At 34.5% G+C, this 17,976-nt stretch overlaps 1 protein-coding gene across 33 annotated transcripts in view; it reads right to left on the reverse strand.

Annotated features, from left to right (window-relative positions):
* Positions 1-17,976, reverse strand: part of NRCAM (neuronal cell adhesion molecule) — a 71,437-nt gene that overhangs the window by 27,308 nt on the left and 26,153 nt on the right. For 7 of the 33 annotated variants that reach the window (XM_074165554.1, XM_074165497.1, XM_074165506.1 and 4 more), the window contains 15 exons: positions 17,214-17,357; positions 16,112-16,223; positions 15,614-15,780; positions 15,383-15,530; positions 14,725-14,849; positions 13,813-13,842; positions 12,310-12,411; positions 9,138-9,335; positions 8,954-9,024; positions 7,845-8,070; positions 7,452-7,567; positions 3,403-3,607; positions 3,078-3,200; positions 1,882-2,058; positions 737-772 (listed from right to left, as the gene is read on the reverse strand). In XM_074165554.1, coding sequence (XP_074021655.1) covers positions 737-772; positions 1,882-2,058; positions 3,078-3,200; positions 3,403-3,607; positions 7,452-7,567; positions 7,845-8,070; positions 8,954-9,024; positions 9,138-9,335; positions 12,310-12,411; positions 13,813-13,842; positions 14,725-14,849; positions 15,383-15,530; positions 15,614-15,780; positions 16,112-16,223; positions 17,214-17,357 — 1,980 coding nt within the window. Of the gene's footprint in view, positions 1-736; positions 773-1,872; positions 2,059-3,077; positions 3,201-3,402; positions 3,608-7,451; positions 7,568-7,844; positions 8,071-8,953; positions 9,025-9,137; positions 9,336-12,309; positions 12,412-13,812; positions 13,843-14,724; positions 14,850-15,382; positions 15,531-15,613; positions 15,781-16,111; positions 16,224-17,213; positions 17,358-17,976 lie in introns of all 33 variants that reach the window. The other 26 variants (XM_074165549.1, XM_074165585.1, XM_074165514.1 and 23 more) reach the window with 8 other exon arrangements.

Below are 17,976 nucleotides of genomic sequence, written 5' to 3' on the forward strand. Positions count from 1 at the left end.
TAAAAAATGTGTGCAAAAATGTCAAGAACGCCTTGTTTGACAGAAGAACTGCATCATAAAGAACTAAATATTATTGAATTCAAGAATAAGGAAGACAATATGTTCCCCTCACTGAAATATCCTCAAGTGCTCACTCACAAGATCTGTGAACCCAAGACAGCAGGAAGCCATTTGTCTCTATATTCAACCTGATACTGGAACTGAGAAGTATACAGAGGGTATTGTCAGTCATCTGTCTCCTATACACAGCTGGCTTGCAAATGAAATAAATGCGATCAAATGGGTAGCATTAATCAGCAGTGGGAACAAGAATGCACCTACTTTTTTTAAAAATAAGAAAAGCACATGGCACAGGCAGTAAAGAAATCTCCTTTGCAAAAAGTGCTGTTTTTTCTACTCCAGCTAATCAGTGCTAGTGCACCTGGGTCCTGAATATTTATGACAGTGACACACATCTGTTAAATGTTCAGAAATAATTAGACTTTGCTGAAGAAAAGCTAATGAATTCCCCTGGAACTCTGTGGCAGAATAAATAGATTAAAGGTATTAATAAGCATTCCGGATTCCTTTTTAAAAAAACAAAACAAAACAAAACCCACAAATGTTTTCTTCCAGCACTGATTAATACTTTGTATAGTAACGTGTGCTCCAAGATTTTCTGTCCTTACCACTGCAATTTCCCCATTTGCAACACTGCAAAATCCACACATTAACAAATCATGCAGTTTCATTTTACCTTTGCCTGCACCTACAGCAGGACGGAGAATACCAGCTTTAATAGAGGAAAACAAGAACAGGAACACTATATAATTAGATACAACACCAAAGGCAACATACGTATATAATTTCATTATAAACCAGAAAAGCATGCAGACTAGATAAAATGTATTAATTCAAATAAATTAGAAACCATCCACTTATGCTGAACACTGACAGACTATTACAAGACAAAAATTAATATACATGCACTTACAAAATTTTATTTCTCATGCTTGTTAAGATTCATGATTTAAAATAAATGTCGTTTATATGCAACCTTAATACACCATTAGAGAAATTGCATTGCATACAAACTCATCTACAGCAATTTCAACAAACTATAATTTTACCAAGCACAAAAATACATTAAAAGATGGCATCAAAATGGACTTTTAATATTAAAATGTGTGAAAGCATAAAAGGTTTTCCCCCCAAATTTCCCCTTTGTTTTAAATTACTCTTATTTTATTAAACTTTCACATTTAAATAAACAACATCTTCAACAAAAGAACTGCCAAAATCAGAGATGAAGAATGGCTATAAATGTAAAAATTGATAGTGAAAGAATTGAACAATAAACCTAAGAGTATTTAAATATTATGCAATGTCACCAGCTACTTGGGGGAATAGATGACAAATTAATTTCTGCAGCTTTTTTGAAGTTACAGTTTTTGCCAGCTTTTGAAAAAAGTTTGGACCTCACAGAAGCTACATCAAAAAAGAAATAATTTTCTCTAGCCATAAAGCTGCATTGTTTCAGTATTGTTCTCTGTGACCAGAGCAGGTCAATGAAGTGAATAAGTGAATGGGGACCACTTAAAATGTAAAGTTACATGAACCTTTGGAGCCTGAAAAGCCAAAGTCTTAGCTCTTGTAAGTTTATATCAAAAGGAGGGGCTTTACATCTCTTTTGGGGCTCCTGCTACAGTAGAAACCCTTTGTACATCTTTTCTTATAAATGATTTAAAATCTTTTATTAGTATATAATACAGCTAAGAGAGCTCTAGAGAAGATTTTACTAGGGGCTATTTTCTTAATGGAAGGAAGTAGTAGTAATATTTTGAATAAAATTTGTAGTGGTTTTTAAACTCAATGGGTTTTCTTTATACATACCCATCTTACCTTCATCCATAATTGTTACTGCTTCCTCAGTTATTTGACTTCCTGATCCAACTGAAGTTTGTGCATTAAAGTAAAACTTGTATCGTGTGCTGTAATTTAAATTTTTTAATATCAAGCTGCTCTCGTTGGCAGGTATTCTTATCTCTACCAAGGGACCTAATTCATGGGTGTTGTTAACTGTTGTTAAAAGAAAAAAAAAGTTAGTTAGCAAAATTGCCTACATTATCATTGTGTTAAAAAAGGCTTTTTTGTTTGTATTTATTTGTTTTGTTTGTCTGCTGCATTGATCATTTCAGGTTATATGAAAGATAATCTATAGTTTCAAAATAAAGTCACATTTGTGAGGAGTCACATTTTGCGAGGCGTCAAAATTCAACAGGAAGATAGGAAACACCCTCAAGTTTTTTAAGTTCAAGTTCCATTCTTGTAAATATCTGAATCCAAGACAACTGAGTCCACATTGAGTCATCTGAACTTACACATATTTGAAACACTAATCATTACAAAATTCTGAAACTCTAAACTAGCTACCTCATAATAAGTTCAGTATGCTTAGGAAAAAAAAAATAATGAGGTGACTTGTATCTAATGCCAAGGAACAGTGGAAGTTGGTAAGTGGAAGAAAACAAACTTCCTTAGCCTGTTCCATGCACATGAATCTCTTAATTTCCAGTGTCACTGCTGACAAATTTCTGGGCAAGTAAGCAGAGGCAAGGGGATCCTACGGAAATGATTTATAGCTCTGATATGAGTAAATGGTATATTTATGACTTTTAATTTTAAAATTAAAATACCATAAAAATTGAAGAAGCAGACAACAATATAATTGGATGTATTATGATCTACTTCTAAGTATATTTTCTCTGCAGTTAGAATATAAGATTTTTAAGTGGTAGTATTTTGATTCTAACTTGGCTGTCAATTGTATGCAGGACTTCACCTCCATTTTTCTGTGAAGCATGGTTTGAAGAAATAAAAGTAATGGAAAAATGCTAACCTTGTACTTGAGCAAGTGAAGTTTTCAAAACAGTGATCTATATTGTCACAAATGCATTAATCTTTTTCAAACTTGACATCTACAATGCAATCATAGCTTTTGTACATTATAATCTTAATATAATTTTTTCTTAATAAATGGATTGCTATTTGGTAGACGTGTTGTCTAAGTTAGAATTACATAGTCTTAATTAACTTACTTGGCTGAAACTTCAGTATATATGATGTCAAAACACCATTTGGATGGGTAGGTGAACCCCACTCCAGAGTCAGAGAATCCAATGTTGGGTTAGTAATCTTCAAAAAGGAGGGTGAGCTAGGAACTTTTAAGAAGAACATACAGTAAATACAAAGTAGATTAACTTAAAACAGCTCATGAATTATTAAATCCTTAAGATTATTACTGCATTGACCCAGATTATTATTTTCTAATGTCCAAGATGCAAATTCAGCAACTACACTCTTAGCGTTCTATTTCTGAATAAAACACATTTAATTTTATGCTCTACCTTTCTCATTTCATACCTCCTTCAGGGGTCTTAAATACTTTGTCTGGGCTTGCTGGTCCTTCTCCTTTACCATTAACAACTCTAACATTCAGCTTGTAAGAACTATAGGGCTCCAGCCCTGGCAACATTCCAAAAGTCTTGTTTCCCCTGAAAGTCAAGATCTTTTTTTCTACGTGCCGCCTACTCCTTCTGGATAGACTCTGCACTTTCCAGTAGTAAACCTAAAGACAAAAGAAAATCTACAGTGAGTGTTTAGGTGTTCTGATTTTACAAACTCTAAGCTTTTCCATGAGTACCCATGAATATGAATAACTGCAACTTTAATAAGTTCAGGTGAGAAACAATAGAGCTTTTCTGCTCCAGAAACAGACCTTGTCCAGAAACAGTCATGTCAACACAACTGGGTGAAGACTAACACCTGCCAGTTCTGCTAACGCTCAATGCCAGTTTGACACAGGTTCTGGTTTGGAACTGTATTGGTATGTGATTGTTCTCATGTTAGCAAGTCATCTGAGAGGCAGGACTCATTCATACCATCCATTCTTGCAGTTAAGATGTCTACACAGCTTCCAAAGCAGACCTGCACTTTACCACCTAGTTATGTCACACACCTGACCATGCTATTCCCTGTGATGTGGAAGCCAAGTAGATATTTTTAAATGGGAAAGAAACAAAAACATTTGTCTGGGCTGGAAAAATACACAAGTTCTGAAAGGACTCTGAGGTTACAGTCATGGAATGATCTCCACCAAGGGACCGGAAGACTATTCCTCCGTTTATGTGACAACTAGATCAGATCACAAAGCTGATTCTGGTGTCCAATTTGCTGATTAAATTTTTAAGAAACTACAGATGAGCCTCAGAGGTAATTACCTTGACTGCACTTTCTTTACTATAGTCTCTCTATCATTATATCTTAAAAGATATTAACAAAGACTTGTGTTACTCCTAGGATTGTCACCTTCAAATACATCATTGTTCATTTTTCACAGTGTAATTTTCATGCATGTAAAATGGATAACACACTAAAACTGATAAAGCAACGTAAATAGGTAAAATTCTGGTTCCATTTAAGCCAACTGCAAAACACCTCTTTAATTAAGGAAGCTGGGATTTCACATATGAATGCAAAAACGGGAACTGTTAAGACTTACAAAGCCCAACTAGGTAGCTTATAAAGCAATTTTACACTAACACCAGCTTTCTATTGCTAACAACGTATCATTTCACTCTAATCACTGTTAAGTGCCACTGTGTTTTACATGGCTTGAGTTAATGTTTTCAACACTACCAGCTGTCATCCTGTAGCTCTTATCCTATCAACTAGTGTAGAAAGCCATTTACAAGCTATTCAAAATGTGAAGTGCTGGTACTATTAGTATTGAAACTCATCAGGTATGGTTCATGATGGTTTAAGAATTGTTAGGCAGTAACTTTTCACAAAGCACATAATTATAGTTGGGTCATCACTTTTCACTAGCCAGACTGAAATTAAAAGAGAGCTATAATAAGCTGGGTTTGATAAGCAGTGATTTGGAAGAAGAATATGACAGTAAAAAAGACCAAATCACATTTTTCATGTGCTGTATTGAATAATCACGGAATCTGTAAGAATAACAGGAAAAAATGGCAGCAGTAACAGTGAAAAGAATTATTTACAAAATTTCTTCTTAGGTTTGAAATGCTTTATAGTACCACAGCATATAAACTAATAGCTGGATTAATACAAGAGCAAAATATGAGTGATGTTCTGTAGACTGCTGCTAATTAGATGTCTTCCTGCTTTGTTCATAGATTTGTCTTCATGACATAACTCTTCAGAGGAATACCCCCTCTTTATTAAGAAATGAGTCCCTAATGCAACACTGCGTATTGGTCTACTGTCTGAAATAACTTTATTCATTAGAAAAGCCTGAGTTTGCTAGTAGCATTTTGCTGATTGTTTTAAAAAGAGACAGTCATGTGATTTGTAAACTATGTCAATAACTAAGATGCTTAAAGCGTACTTTGCATACTTGAAAAGTTTTCAGCTTGTATTCAGAGAAAGCTTTATTACAATAACTATCCACTAAGTCTTAGGACTTGTCACACCTTGTCTAGTATTTAACCTATTTTAGCTTGATTTAGCTGTATCTGCAAAAGTTATTTAACAAATTTTGCTGCATCTGCAACTTATTCAAGGATATACCATTGTCTCGTTTGTCCCAGCCATAACAGCAAACCTACTCAGTGGTCATGCCTGTTGTTAACCCTGTCATCTCAAGCTTGTTTTACTTATGATTATAGACTAGCTTATTTTAGCTTCAGTTTTGCTTAGCTTTGAGCAATTGCTTGGTGTCCTTCCCACAGAAAAAAAATCATACTGTATCGAGAGAAGGACTAACACACTAAACAGAAGTAATCATGGCATGACTAAATCCTTAGACCAAGTGGAGAGGAAAGTGTGCAGCCCAATAGCAAATACAGGATAGAAAATAACCCTCGGAGACTCCAAGTCTGAGGAAGAAGAAATCTCCATCTAAACCTGGGATGATGACTACTCACTGTAACCATGCCTTTGATGGGTGAGAACTTAACACCTGATGTATGGTCAGATGTTTGCGCCTATGGATTTTTTTGTATTATTAATGTCCTTTAACAGAAATTTGGATTATGACCATTACCGTTGCTATAACTGGATTAATAATAAGTATTAATTTTACTAAATTCTAACTTTAATCCTCACATAATGGACGTTTTCTTTTGGTTGCTCATTTGTCTGTGAAATACCAGGTTGATATGAGACTGTCATCTAACAGATAAACATCTAACAGAATGGTAAGTCTCGTTTCTCAGCCAAGTTCATTATCTAGGGCAAAGCACCACAGTAATTACAAGTACTTCTAGCTCATACAGAACTAGCTTAAGTCTCTCTGGATGGTGGTATTTTGTGTCAGGTAAGTGACATCCATATATAAGGAATTCATATACATGTAGTAACTCAAGTTCAGTTTCAATGCTCTTGAGTGCTGGTCCTCCATTTTATAAGTATGATGTACTTATAAATGATGATTCTGCTCCAAATATTCTTTAGTCTTTTCATTTTTCAAGTATTTATTTTTCTTCCTTTCATGTAAACAGAAACAGTTCAAATTTTTCTTACAAAGTAACCTATTCCGGGCTGTGTAACTGGTCTGTTTTGTTAGAACATATTTATTAGTATACTTGCAGAGGAGCAAAGAGGTCTTTTATTTTCTTCTACTGTTGTGTAGGAAGTCAGTATATCCTCTCATTCCACTCTTCACTCCACAACCAGTCTGCCATACTTCTGCAGTTTCCGCTCCTGATGTTCTTCTGACGGGCTTCTAGTGCAACCTCTGAAGCATCTTTTGCCATCAGATTTTCCCTGTCCTCTAGGAACACCAGTTCCCCCAGTTTCTAACCTTGAAGTCCTTCTGTCTAACATTCTCTATTAATTGCAGTCTTTTGTCTCCAACACAGTATTCTCAGTTATCATCAAAGCCAGCACATCATCTTACACTGAGCTTCCTTCAATTACATGTACACTCCAAATCTTCTGCCATTTCCTATCTTCTTAAACTGAGTTTTTAAACTGAGCTTTTTCCTGGCTTCCAAAAAGACACAGCACCCAGCATAAGCTAGCAAGTGTCCAGTTACTCAGAATTAAAGATGTGATTAATCATATTATGGCAGAAGATGAGTAATCTACACATCGGACCTAGAAGAGACTCCTACAGAAACTAATTCTCCTCATCCTCTAAATATCCTTTTGGACTAAGATTCGTAAAACTATTATAATTTTTAAAATCTATATAATGTCTGAAAATGTAAGAGCAAACACTCCATTTTTCTTCAAGGACAATGTCACAGGAGGCTAATACTACAAGGCTGGAACGTTGCTGAACTCTAAATGAATTGTATCAATGCTGTTGTCAGCAAAATTTGTGAGCTTACTGAAAAGCAAGAGTCCTTATATGTCAGTTACTTCAATGTGGATACAGTCTCATAGAGGAAGAGTGATCTATTTTAATAAAAGAGGAACAGAAAGCTTTTGACTATACTTACTTTGTACCCTTGAAGGTGTCCTCGGACAGTTTTTAGTGGAACTGGGTCCCAATGCACCTTTGCTAATGTGCTGTTAATAACATGAACCTGCACGTTGCCTGGAGCAACCATTGGCACTGTGTGGAAAGGATGCAACAAGTACCGTGTGAGAATGAGACACTACACGAATATTGCATTCAAGAAGGAGGTTAAAATTTTCCTATGTTGAAAATCTGACCTCAGGATTATTACTAAAGAGTATTATGAAACCTTATTATCACCAAATTACTTCATTTTAATTAAAAAAATAACTACTATCCTCCTTTTTCAATATCTTAATATTTTAAATACCCATTTAGGTTACACATTTAGTTGCTTTTAATTAGTACAATTGAGTCAAACTACAAAACTTACAGTCTTCCCCGGAATGTCCAATCACCTCTAATGGCTCTGGTGCGTATCCCAGGTCATTTAAAGCTTGTACTTTTATTTCATAGGGAACAAAGGTTGGTGTACCAGACACAATATATTTGGATACATTTGCAACTATAACAGATGTCCATTCATCATCAACATCTTTCTGACGCCAGCTGACTTTGTATTGAAGCCCTGGTCCATTAGACTGAAAACCTCTTAAAGACTGAAATTAAAAGAGTAAATGAAAATGTTTTAAAAATATTCTGAAGAATCTAAAAAATCCAAAGTCACAATGGAAATGTACTGATTCCTCTTTAGAATTTTACTGAAAATCTACCATTGTGTTCTGTGACAGAGAAGCAATGCTGAAATTTCCAAGCTGTGCAATTTAGCTTTTACAGGAGGCCAGTTCAGTTGCTTTTCATTCATTAGTAAAAATCACATTGAATACCGCTTCTTGGTTAATTCTTATACAACCACACACTGTGATTTCTGCATACATCTTTTGTTTTCAAGTATTTCTTAAAAAGTGAAAGAGGAAAAAGCAGACTTACACCAGCTCCCTATAAACAGTGTTCCCTAGACAATGTTTCTTGCCCGGGATGGGAAATTGGTTTTACATGGCTCTCCTTGAATCCCTGTCACGATGGTAAGGGCATGAGAGAGAAAACTTTTCCACAAAAGCTTTTTAGGGGAAGAGTGCACAGTAATTTAGTTTATCACAAAAGTTGAGGGTAGAACTAGGATACACATTAGAATTAATTCTAAAAATAAGACTCTACTTGAGATAAACCACAATTTACATATTCAAGTTCTCCTAAATTGGCAGCAAAACATCCTGTATTACCAAATTAATGGCTTATCTTGAGAAATCACTCAAGCAAAATACAGCACCTTAAACTATTAATATTTTTTTCATAATGCATGCAGCTTTTCCCTGAAAATGAAGACAGGAAATATCTGGATTTTACTCTTTTTCAAGCATGTTGGAAACAAGCAACACATTGGGTATTCTCATAGCGTGTTCATAGTTCAATCATCATTTCTTTAAAAAAATGCTACTCAGAGACCTGAAAACAAATGAAAGCTCAAAAAACCAAACTTACCTCCCACGTTATTACCAAATTATCAGGTTCTGAGCCTATCCCTTGTACATTAGAAGGATTTTCATCAGGGTCTAAAAATAAAATATTTACACGTGAACAAGAATGACTGCTGTTTGCATTCCAAGCAAATTGAACACCATTCATAGTATAAATCAATCACTGGCAAGCGGGAATGGTTATTTACTTGCAGATTTTGTCAGGTACTGCTCAGATGGTTCACTTGGCTGACTTCTGCCAATCTCATTGACAGCTATCACACGGAATGAGTAGCTGACGTACGGAGACAACTTCAACTGTACTGTTGTCTGAGTTCCAGGAACTTCCGTCTGGTAATGCCATACCCCTGGTTCATGCAGCCCATCTTCAAATTCAATCACAAAATCTGTAAACAGAAATTGAATCCAACTTTATGTCAAAACTTGCAACACCTTCCTTGATCAGTGTAGGCATTTCTGAATGAGCTAATCAGAAAGGAGTGATCCAATCAACGTTTCTAAAAAATTGCAATGTAAGTACATAAACCAGAACACAGATCTATAATGTGGATCTCAAAAATACTGCCTAGGTAGAAATATAATAGAAACACTCTGACTTTTATTATTTGGTATACTCACTAATGCAGATACCTGTCAGGTAACATGTTATCATAAGAGCTCAGTCTCAAGTAATGGATTTTAATGTAACAGGAGCCCTTGAACTAACAGCAAGAAAGTGAGACAAGACTGGAATTTTGATGTAAAAGTAATATTTGGCTGACAAATATATTGGTGTTAGTTGTATCAAGCTGACAGTAAGTAGTACCTGTACAATACTAAAACTCCCTGAGTATTCCATTTTCCCCAATGAGACTGGTTTATTGAAGAACTACCTAAAGTCAAGAAGCAGTACTTGAGGAAGGTTTTTGAGAGCACTTCCCAGTACCTTCAAATTAAGGCAAGGAATGTATGTTCAGAAGCTAAATTTCTTGAGAGTTTTCTATGTTAACATTACGATGATTACTGTTAGAGACCCTACAGAGTATATAACCTCAGGGATAAATACGTTTGTAGAACTCCAAAAAGAAACTCATATTGATTATCAAAAGTCAAAAGGACATTTTTTTTCCAGCTGTGAAACAGCTGTGAACAGGAAAAAAGCTTCCTGCTCTTAGGTAGGAGATATAAATTCTGAAATACTTATGAGGAATCGTTAGGATAAAGTATATAAATGGAAAAAGAATGCATAGTCTGAGTATATTCCATGGAATCTTAAGATATATGAAATTTACATGAGCATCAAATTTCACTGAATTTCACTGAATTTTTAGAGTTGGAAGGGACCATAAAGATCATCTAGTCCAACTCCCCTGCTGAAGCAGGATTGTCCAGAGCATGTCAGAGCATGTTACTCAGGATGTGTGTGTGTTTGTGTGTTGCGTGAAAAATATTTTCCCCTATTTCATGTATAGGTGTGGACAAGAAGCCAGAATATGCCTCAGAATACATCCTGTTTACACTACTAAAGAAATTCTGAGAGGCACCTAGAAAATGCTTTGAGAAGAATACTTACAGTACTACATTGAAATGATCCACAAGAGTTTGAGGAGCCATGATGTTCAAGAAGTAAAATAGGTAAGTAGTACTAATCATAGCCTTCTGGACTTAAGGCTCGCAGAGTTCATCCTGACCTGAGCAGTAAGAAAGAGGGAGAACTGGCCCCAAATTACTGCCTGAGTTATAGCTGGAGTTCTGTACTCAGAGATAAAGGTTTTAGGATGGATGTTTTCTGGACCAAAGTCTTTATTTAAAAGGTGAGAACATTACACGCTAAAAAGAAAAGCACCAACAAAGTTTTCACTACTGCATTTTGCTTCCCTCGTAACTAGCATTCTGCCTGCAACTCTAGTAGAACAATTTATAGAACACTTCAAGGAAAAAAAAATCTGTTTGAGCTTTCAGACAGATTCTAGTATGTCAGTCGTATTACCTGTGTAAAGGGATCACTCATAATGAAGTACTATCTTTGAGTCTGATCTGCACTTTGAAGTGATAGCAGCTTCCAGCAGTAATAGGCTCACTTACAAAGCAAATGCCTTATTTTGAAGGCTCTCGGGACCACACAGCAATATAAATTGTATCATAATTAAAACCAGCATTATTTAGTCAGAAGGGTTCAATTTCCAAAATCAGAGCGCATGTAGTATCTCGCTTCTAGAAAAACTCTGACATAAGCCAACATCACCTACTATCATCTCTTTCAAAAGAGTGTGATCTTCACTCCTTAAATACAATTCAACTCTTTACATTGAATTTCTATATATTATATTTTTTAAAACCTATTACTAGTTGATATATATTAGACAAGTCTGAAAGTGTAAAACTTCAGCAAAATCCCTTGGTGTTTCATTAAAATGCAATCAAAATCTTTGATGTGTTCTGAAATGTCTGAAATTCTGTTTTTACAAAACTTCCTTTCCAGACACCTGATCCTTATGGTTTCTGTTCAGTCTTCAGACCAGCATCACACCCTGGAGAACAACACTCAATAAATTAGTCTAACTCATTCACTCCCAATATAAGATGTACACTGGCTGTGGTAACTTGTAGTAGTTATTAACTAAAAATACACTCCATAAATAATTAAATAATTACATTAAGTTGCTCATAACGAAAAATCTTTCTGTTCTTACTATTTTTTGGAAAACAAGTAAGATCCTTCTTCCTTCCTCTTAATTTTCCCCTCCATCCTTTCTATTCAATATAAGCAAGAGTATCCTTCATCATGTTCTACTGGGAAGAGTAATACCATGTAACGTCATGTCTCAAAAGTTTTTAGATGTTAATTTTCTCTGTCTTAGGGACCTGCTTTATTCTTTCAACTGTCTGGACTAGAAAAAACCAGAAAAAACTATCTGCCTTATATTTTTACAAAGAATAAGCTTCTTTATCAGTAGTGATGGATGTTCCTAAAGATATTGGTACTGATGCTATTTCAAATTTATGGGAATTACAAAAGAGTTAATCCAAGATGTTAGTGGCTCTCTCCTTCAGAAGCATACAAGTAATGAACAAGTCTGCTCCCAATGTATTCAGAAGACTGGACCATGTGAGACAGAGCTCACATCAGTATCAACTTCTATGTTAACTAGCACAGGTTTTTGGATCAAAAGCTGAGCTCTTTAGGGCAGTAAATAAGTCCTTCTGCTTGGCTGTACAGTAGAGGACATTCATGAGTTTTTGTTATGTAAATAAATGGCAACTGTAGCCAATCAATTTACCATTCTTCCATGCCCCACACAAAATTTAGCTCAGAACTCTTTGGAATCTGAGAACAGTAAATGTAACGCTATTGAAGTAATGCAATAGATACAAACATACTTGTAATGGGGCTGTTGTTTTCGTCTCCTGGTACCCACGAGAGTTCAACGCTTCTTTCTAGCTGACCTGTCAATTCCAAGTCAAAAGGTGGATTTGGCCGAGCTGTAAATCAAATGAACACAAAGTAAATATCACACCAGAATATGTAGTTTCACCATCGAAAAAAATCCTTACATTACAATCAAAAGAATTCCACAAATACAGCAGGGCAGATCTACTCACTTACGTAAGCATGACTTAATGACCATGAGCATGCGATTGTTACAAAACAGATAAAATGGAAAACTGATGTATCTGGAAACTTCTATACACTAACAAGAATCTGTATTTGATTTTATCTAAGTCTGATTGCACTGTGGTACAAAAAAATGTAATGAGATGCAATGAATTATGAAATCTATGTTCAGTTTATCTTTGAATGATCATGGGTGGTTATCTAATGTAACTAGAAATATGTAATACAACATGGAGAGAAGCATTCACATCAAAAAAGCTTTTCTAGAATCACTACAAATATTTTGCATGTGAATTCAAAACAAGTATAGTTCAAATGGAAACTAATTGCAAGTTACTAAGTCATTTGTTTTTGCTGTACTTTTAAAAAATCCTGAAATACCATGCAAGCTGTTAATATACATCCTTGTAATGCATAAAGATTTAATTGTTCATTCCAAATTGCTGAAAATAATTCATTATATGATTTGTTACACAAAAATCAAGACTAATGAGTAGGTTCATTTAAGAATACATAAGCATTTTCACTGAATGTGATAGGATTTACATAAAAGTGCATAAGATGCTCGTACTTAGAAGTGGTTTTAGGCATATTATATTGCATTTTAAAACCTAAATTCAGAAAAAATTGCTACCAAATTAAAGGCTGTATACCGTCAAATTTAAGACTGTACCTGCCTGACAGATTTTTTGGGGGAATTTCAGCTTTAATTTTAAAATCCTTATTAGCAATTTCATCAATCATAAACCAAACTGGTCAATATGGTCCTATCCATTTTATGACTGAAGTAAAATGAAGACAAACAATGAAATAAAGTACACCAGGCCTACAAAGCTGTTACCCAAAGCAATGTAAAAACATACCATGATTTGGTTGGTGCAAGTTCTTTGATAGTGAATTAGCTTTCAACAAACAGTTGGATTTATTTTTTAGATCTTTCATTTACTATACAACTAACTTGCATTACAGTGCTCTCTATGAGTAAAACACTATCACACTGTAACCAACCTTATGTAAAGATAATTTCTCTGAAAATCATTTATTCACTAAAATACAAAGCAGCCCACACTGTAAAATTCTAAAGCCCCGTACTCGAGTAATGAAGCAGTTGGTAAAATGGGATGAAACCACACACACACACATACACACAAATAAAAAAAAAAACCAGAGGAAAAAGGGGGAAAAAGAAAAGATGCTGCACTTTGCAAAAGGCAAATGAGAAATGTATCTGGCAGATGATGTAGTAAGAGAACTTCACATTAGTTTACCGTATATGATAGCTGGAGTTGGGGGAGCAGCTGAAAAGAACATTAATATAAAGGATTTAATCAGTTAGTAGCCAAAGAAAGGGAATACTGTAGGTAGTTAAAGACTATAATTATTAGAGACAAAGAAAAGTTAACTTATTTAGTGTAAATGGTTGATTTCAAATAATACATTGATAATTTTTCACTGAAAAGTTATAAAAGTATTCTTGAATATTTTATCAATTATTTCAATAAGGATAGATCAAGAAAATAAATAAAGTGAGAAATCTTATTAAAATTCTCAAATAAGTACGAGACTTCAGTGTATGTCATTCCTAGATAGGCGTAAAATTACAACACAATTTTAAAACACAAGCATACTTGATTTTGAATCTCAGCTTGAACTCAGGTAAGAATCATTCAGGACATTTACTTAAAACTTTCTTATAAATCGGGAGAAGGAGCAAAGTAACATATTTTACAACAATCTGCAATCATGGAAACTTAAAAGAGAGAACTAATTTAAAAAGAAAATCCTTGAAAACCTATCTAACCAAGCATATTCAGTCTTTCTGAAGCATAATTTAGCTGTGAAATAGATTCCTGAGATAACATGTTTATGTTCAAATACTGTGCAGCATGTAATCTACTGTGTTAGCTCATACGTGATCCAAATAAAAACCTATACAGCATGAAACTGAATGTGTCCTGTAGCTATGGGACCCTTTTGTAAGTAGCTGATTCAAAGGCAAACTTCAGGGTAAGATTATTTTTAAAAAACTGCAACACATTTACAGATAGGGGACATTTCCTTTGTCCTGTTCTTGAAATCAAAACTACATTTGTGCTTTTCATTTTAAATCTAATGCTGTTTTCATACTTAACAGTAATTAAACACAATTCTGCTATCATAAAGTTTGAGAGTATTCTTACCAACAACAGTAAGCACAGCACTTGCTGAAACACTGTCCAGAGTAGTATTAACTATGCAAGTGTATGTTCCATCATCTTTATCAGTTACATTCATAATGGTCAAGTTGTCTTTACCAACTAGAAACCTGCAAATACAATAGATTCAGCCACCATTTTTTCAATAATTGCTACTGTTATAAGAAACTTGCAAAAGACATTATCAAATCCCATATACTTGTGTATTTCAGCAAATACTTAGACTGCAAGGTAAACTATGGGACAATGCCAGCCTTTTCTACATTGCTGTTGACCATCTTCCCACAGTAACTATCCTAATGTGCTTTTATTTCCGAATATACTCAAACAACTTTTAATTAACTGTGACCTAGAGCAGAATAGTCTTCTGTTATCCCTTTGGCTTCCTATGCCAATTATCTTCTTACAAGTGATACACATGGTCAATGTGCACAATTAAAAATTTTTACATCTCTCTTAAATTTGATTTCTGTCTTAATATTTTCACACTAGGCGAGTCCTTTAGTCACCAAATATGGTGATGATATTTATCAGTCTTCTTTGGAAAGTCAATAAGTCAGTATGTTCCTTTCAAAGATCAGGAAAAGGAATAGACAAAAGAAAACAGAAAATTAAAAATAAAGGGAAACTATGTTGTCCATACCTTTCATCATCTGGCAGTTCATCATTGTCCTTCAACCATATAACTGTTGGTAATAAGGTAGAATCATGTTTTATTATACACTCAAATGAAACTTGGCCATATCTCTGAATCACTTTGTATTCTGGCTGTTTAATTATCATTGTTGGATCTGAAATTTAAAGTTATTATTAGATATTTAGAAATTCTCCAATTCTATACTAACCTGTGATGAGAGAGTGATTAATTTCTTACCTTTAACTTCCAGTTGCACCTCATTTTGTATCTTTCCTAATTCATTCCTTGCTACACATGTGTATGTACCAGTACTATCCTTTTGAGCCACTGGAATTTCCAAGGTTCCGTTATCATGGAAAACGTATTCATTTCCACGCAAGATGCTACCTTTCACTCCCTTAAACCTTTATATAAAAAGCAATATCATTATCCAACGTCATAGTTAAATCCGGTTGCATTTTATTATCAGAAAATGCAAACTTGGGACTGCTACATTAGAAAATACAGACAGACATTAAAAGTGAAATTTAAACTTGACTCAGTAGGGATAACTTAAATGTTACTACGTTAAGTATCTCTAATATTGTGTTTGTGTATTGTAATCAGCATATATTTAAAAATACACTATTTTAAAATTGTAAATAGAGTAAAAATAGTTTTAAAGATTTAAACGCTTGTTTCCATAGATATAACTGGCTCTTTTTGCATAACTTAAGCACAAAAACTATAGCTTACCATTCGATTTCAGGCTTAGGTGAACCAAAATAAGCACAGTCTAGCAATGCAGGACTATCTGCGATGACTTGATACAGTTTATTAGCAGGAGTTAGAATTCTTGGTGGCTCAGCTGAAAAGATAAAGATATCTGGATATAGATATGAAGATGCGAGTACAAAATACTAAGATATTAAGAATGGCCGAAAGAATTATACATTAACATCCTTCTCTGAAGTTATTTCTGGCCTCAGTCTAGGTACAAATACGTTCTACTGCCAGTACCCTGAGGAAATGTAGGAGAATTATCTTGTGAAAAACAAATGCATCTTCTTTGTTTACAAGTAATAGGGATTGGCACAAAGGCAATGATTTCATTTGGAAAATTTAAATCAGAATATACTTCAAGAAGAGAAACTCCTGGGAACAGACTGAACTACATAATTCTGAACAAACCTGCAGGCAGAAAGAAGCTAAGATGTATTTTTGGTGAAACACCTACATTTTTTAAAGGAACTATGGAACCAAAGTGAGTTCTTTCATTTAAAAGATGGTGTCTCTCAATCAAAAGATCTGTCAGTTCCTTCAGGAGGATCCTTAGAGGCCTAGGATTTTGCTTCTAGCTTTGTTAAATTCAGCTAGAAGAATTAGAGAGAGCACAGTATCTCCTAACTAGAAACACATTCTTGGGAAGCCTTCAAGACAAATGCATAATCATGTGCCCTTGCAATAGCAATTTAGAGATCATCTATTTAACTGATCCAAAACACCCACAATCAATAACAGAGTACTGAAACATACTAACGTAAGGAATATTAATTCCTGCCTTTTTTCTTATGCTTCCGTTTGCTTGGTTTGTGTAAACAAACAAACAAAAAGATAAAATTTCTTCCAAGTCTTCCCCAGCTTTCACAACTATCCTCTTACTTAAGAATAATGAAAGTGAAAGTCAGGAATATCCTACCAAAAAATATAGCATGTACATCCTTGCCTTTTACAGGACTCAGGAAATACATCCATTCCCACTGAAGACCTCAAGCAAGGCTCGAGCATGCAATTCGTGTAGCAGCAGGAGACAACTGAATACATAAAAAGCCCGAAAAATATAAAATCTGTTTCTTACCCAGAACATTCACAAATGCATTTGCGAGCAAGTATCCATATTCATTAGAAGCATTGCACTGATAGACAGCACTTGACCTTTCTTGCACATGTGAGAAAATAATGGTATCGCCATCTACCTTTCTGCTAGGATCTTCTGGGGCAACTGTTGGTGTAAAGAAAAAAAAAAAAGTTTTTCTTAAACTGCTGTTGGATGATATGTTTCATACTGCTGAAAAGAAGAAACAATTTGAAAGACCAATATGCCCTTTCTTCTATTTTCCTGGGTGACTGTTCACTGGTTAGATGTGAATTTCAATACTACTAAGGAAGTTACTCCAATTCTACAAATATTTAACTCAGGATGGTAGATTTCCCATTTTTTGAGGTTTTTTTGTTGTTGTTCGTATTTCAAGGAAGTGAAGCTGATATCACATTTTGCATGGATTACAGGCGAAAAATACTGATATGACAATGTTCAGGCAAATATAGTCAATATCTACAAAAAATAAGGAAATATTTCTGAGCGTCTAAAGAAAATTATGTTAGAGTGTCATTGGAACTTTACAGCCCTCTGTAACTTAAAAGGTTTCAGCTTTTCAAATCAGTTGTTATACCATAAATAACTATCCAAACATAAAAATAGCCTTATTCAGTTGAAAAGCATCTCAAAGTAAAACGTAAGTAATTCTTTCACACAAAATCAAGTCTTCACAAGAGCAGTGATAGTAATTCAGTAGGTGGCACTCTTTCCCTTTTATAAGAAATATACAATGCCGTTTCCT

The sequence above is a fragment of the Numenius arquata genome, chromosome 2 (genome assembly GCF_964106895.1).
Source record: "Numenius arquata chromosome 2, bNumArq3.hap1.1, whole genome shotgun sequence".
In the NCBI taxonomy this organism is placed as follows: domain Eukaryota; kingdom Metazoa; phylum Chordata; class Aves; order Charadriiformes; family Scolopacidae; genus Numenius; species Numenius arquata.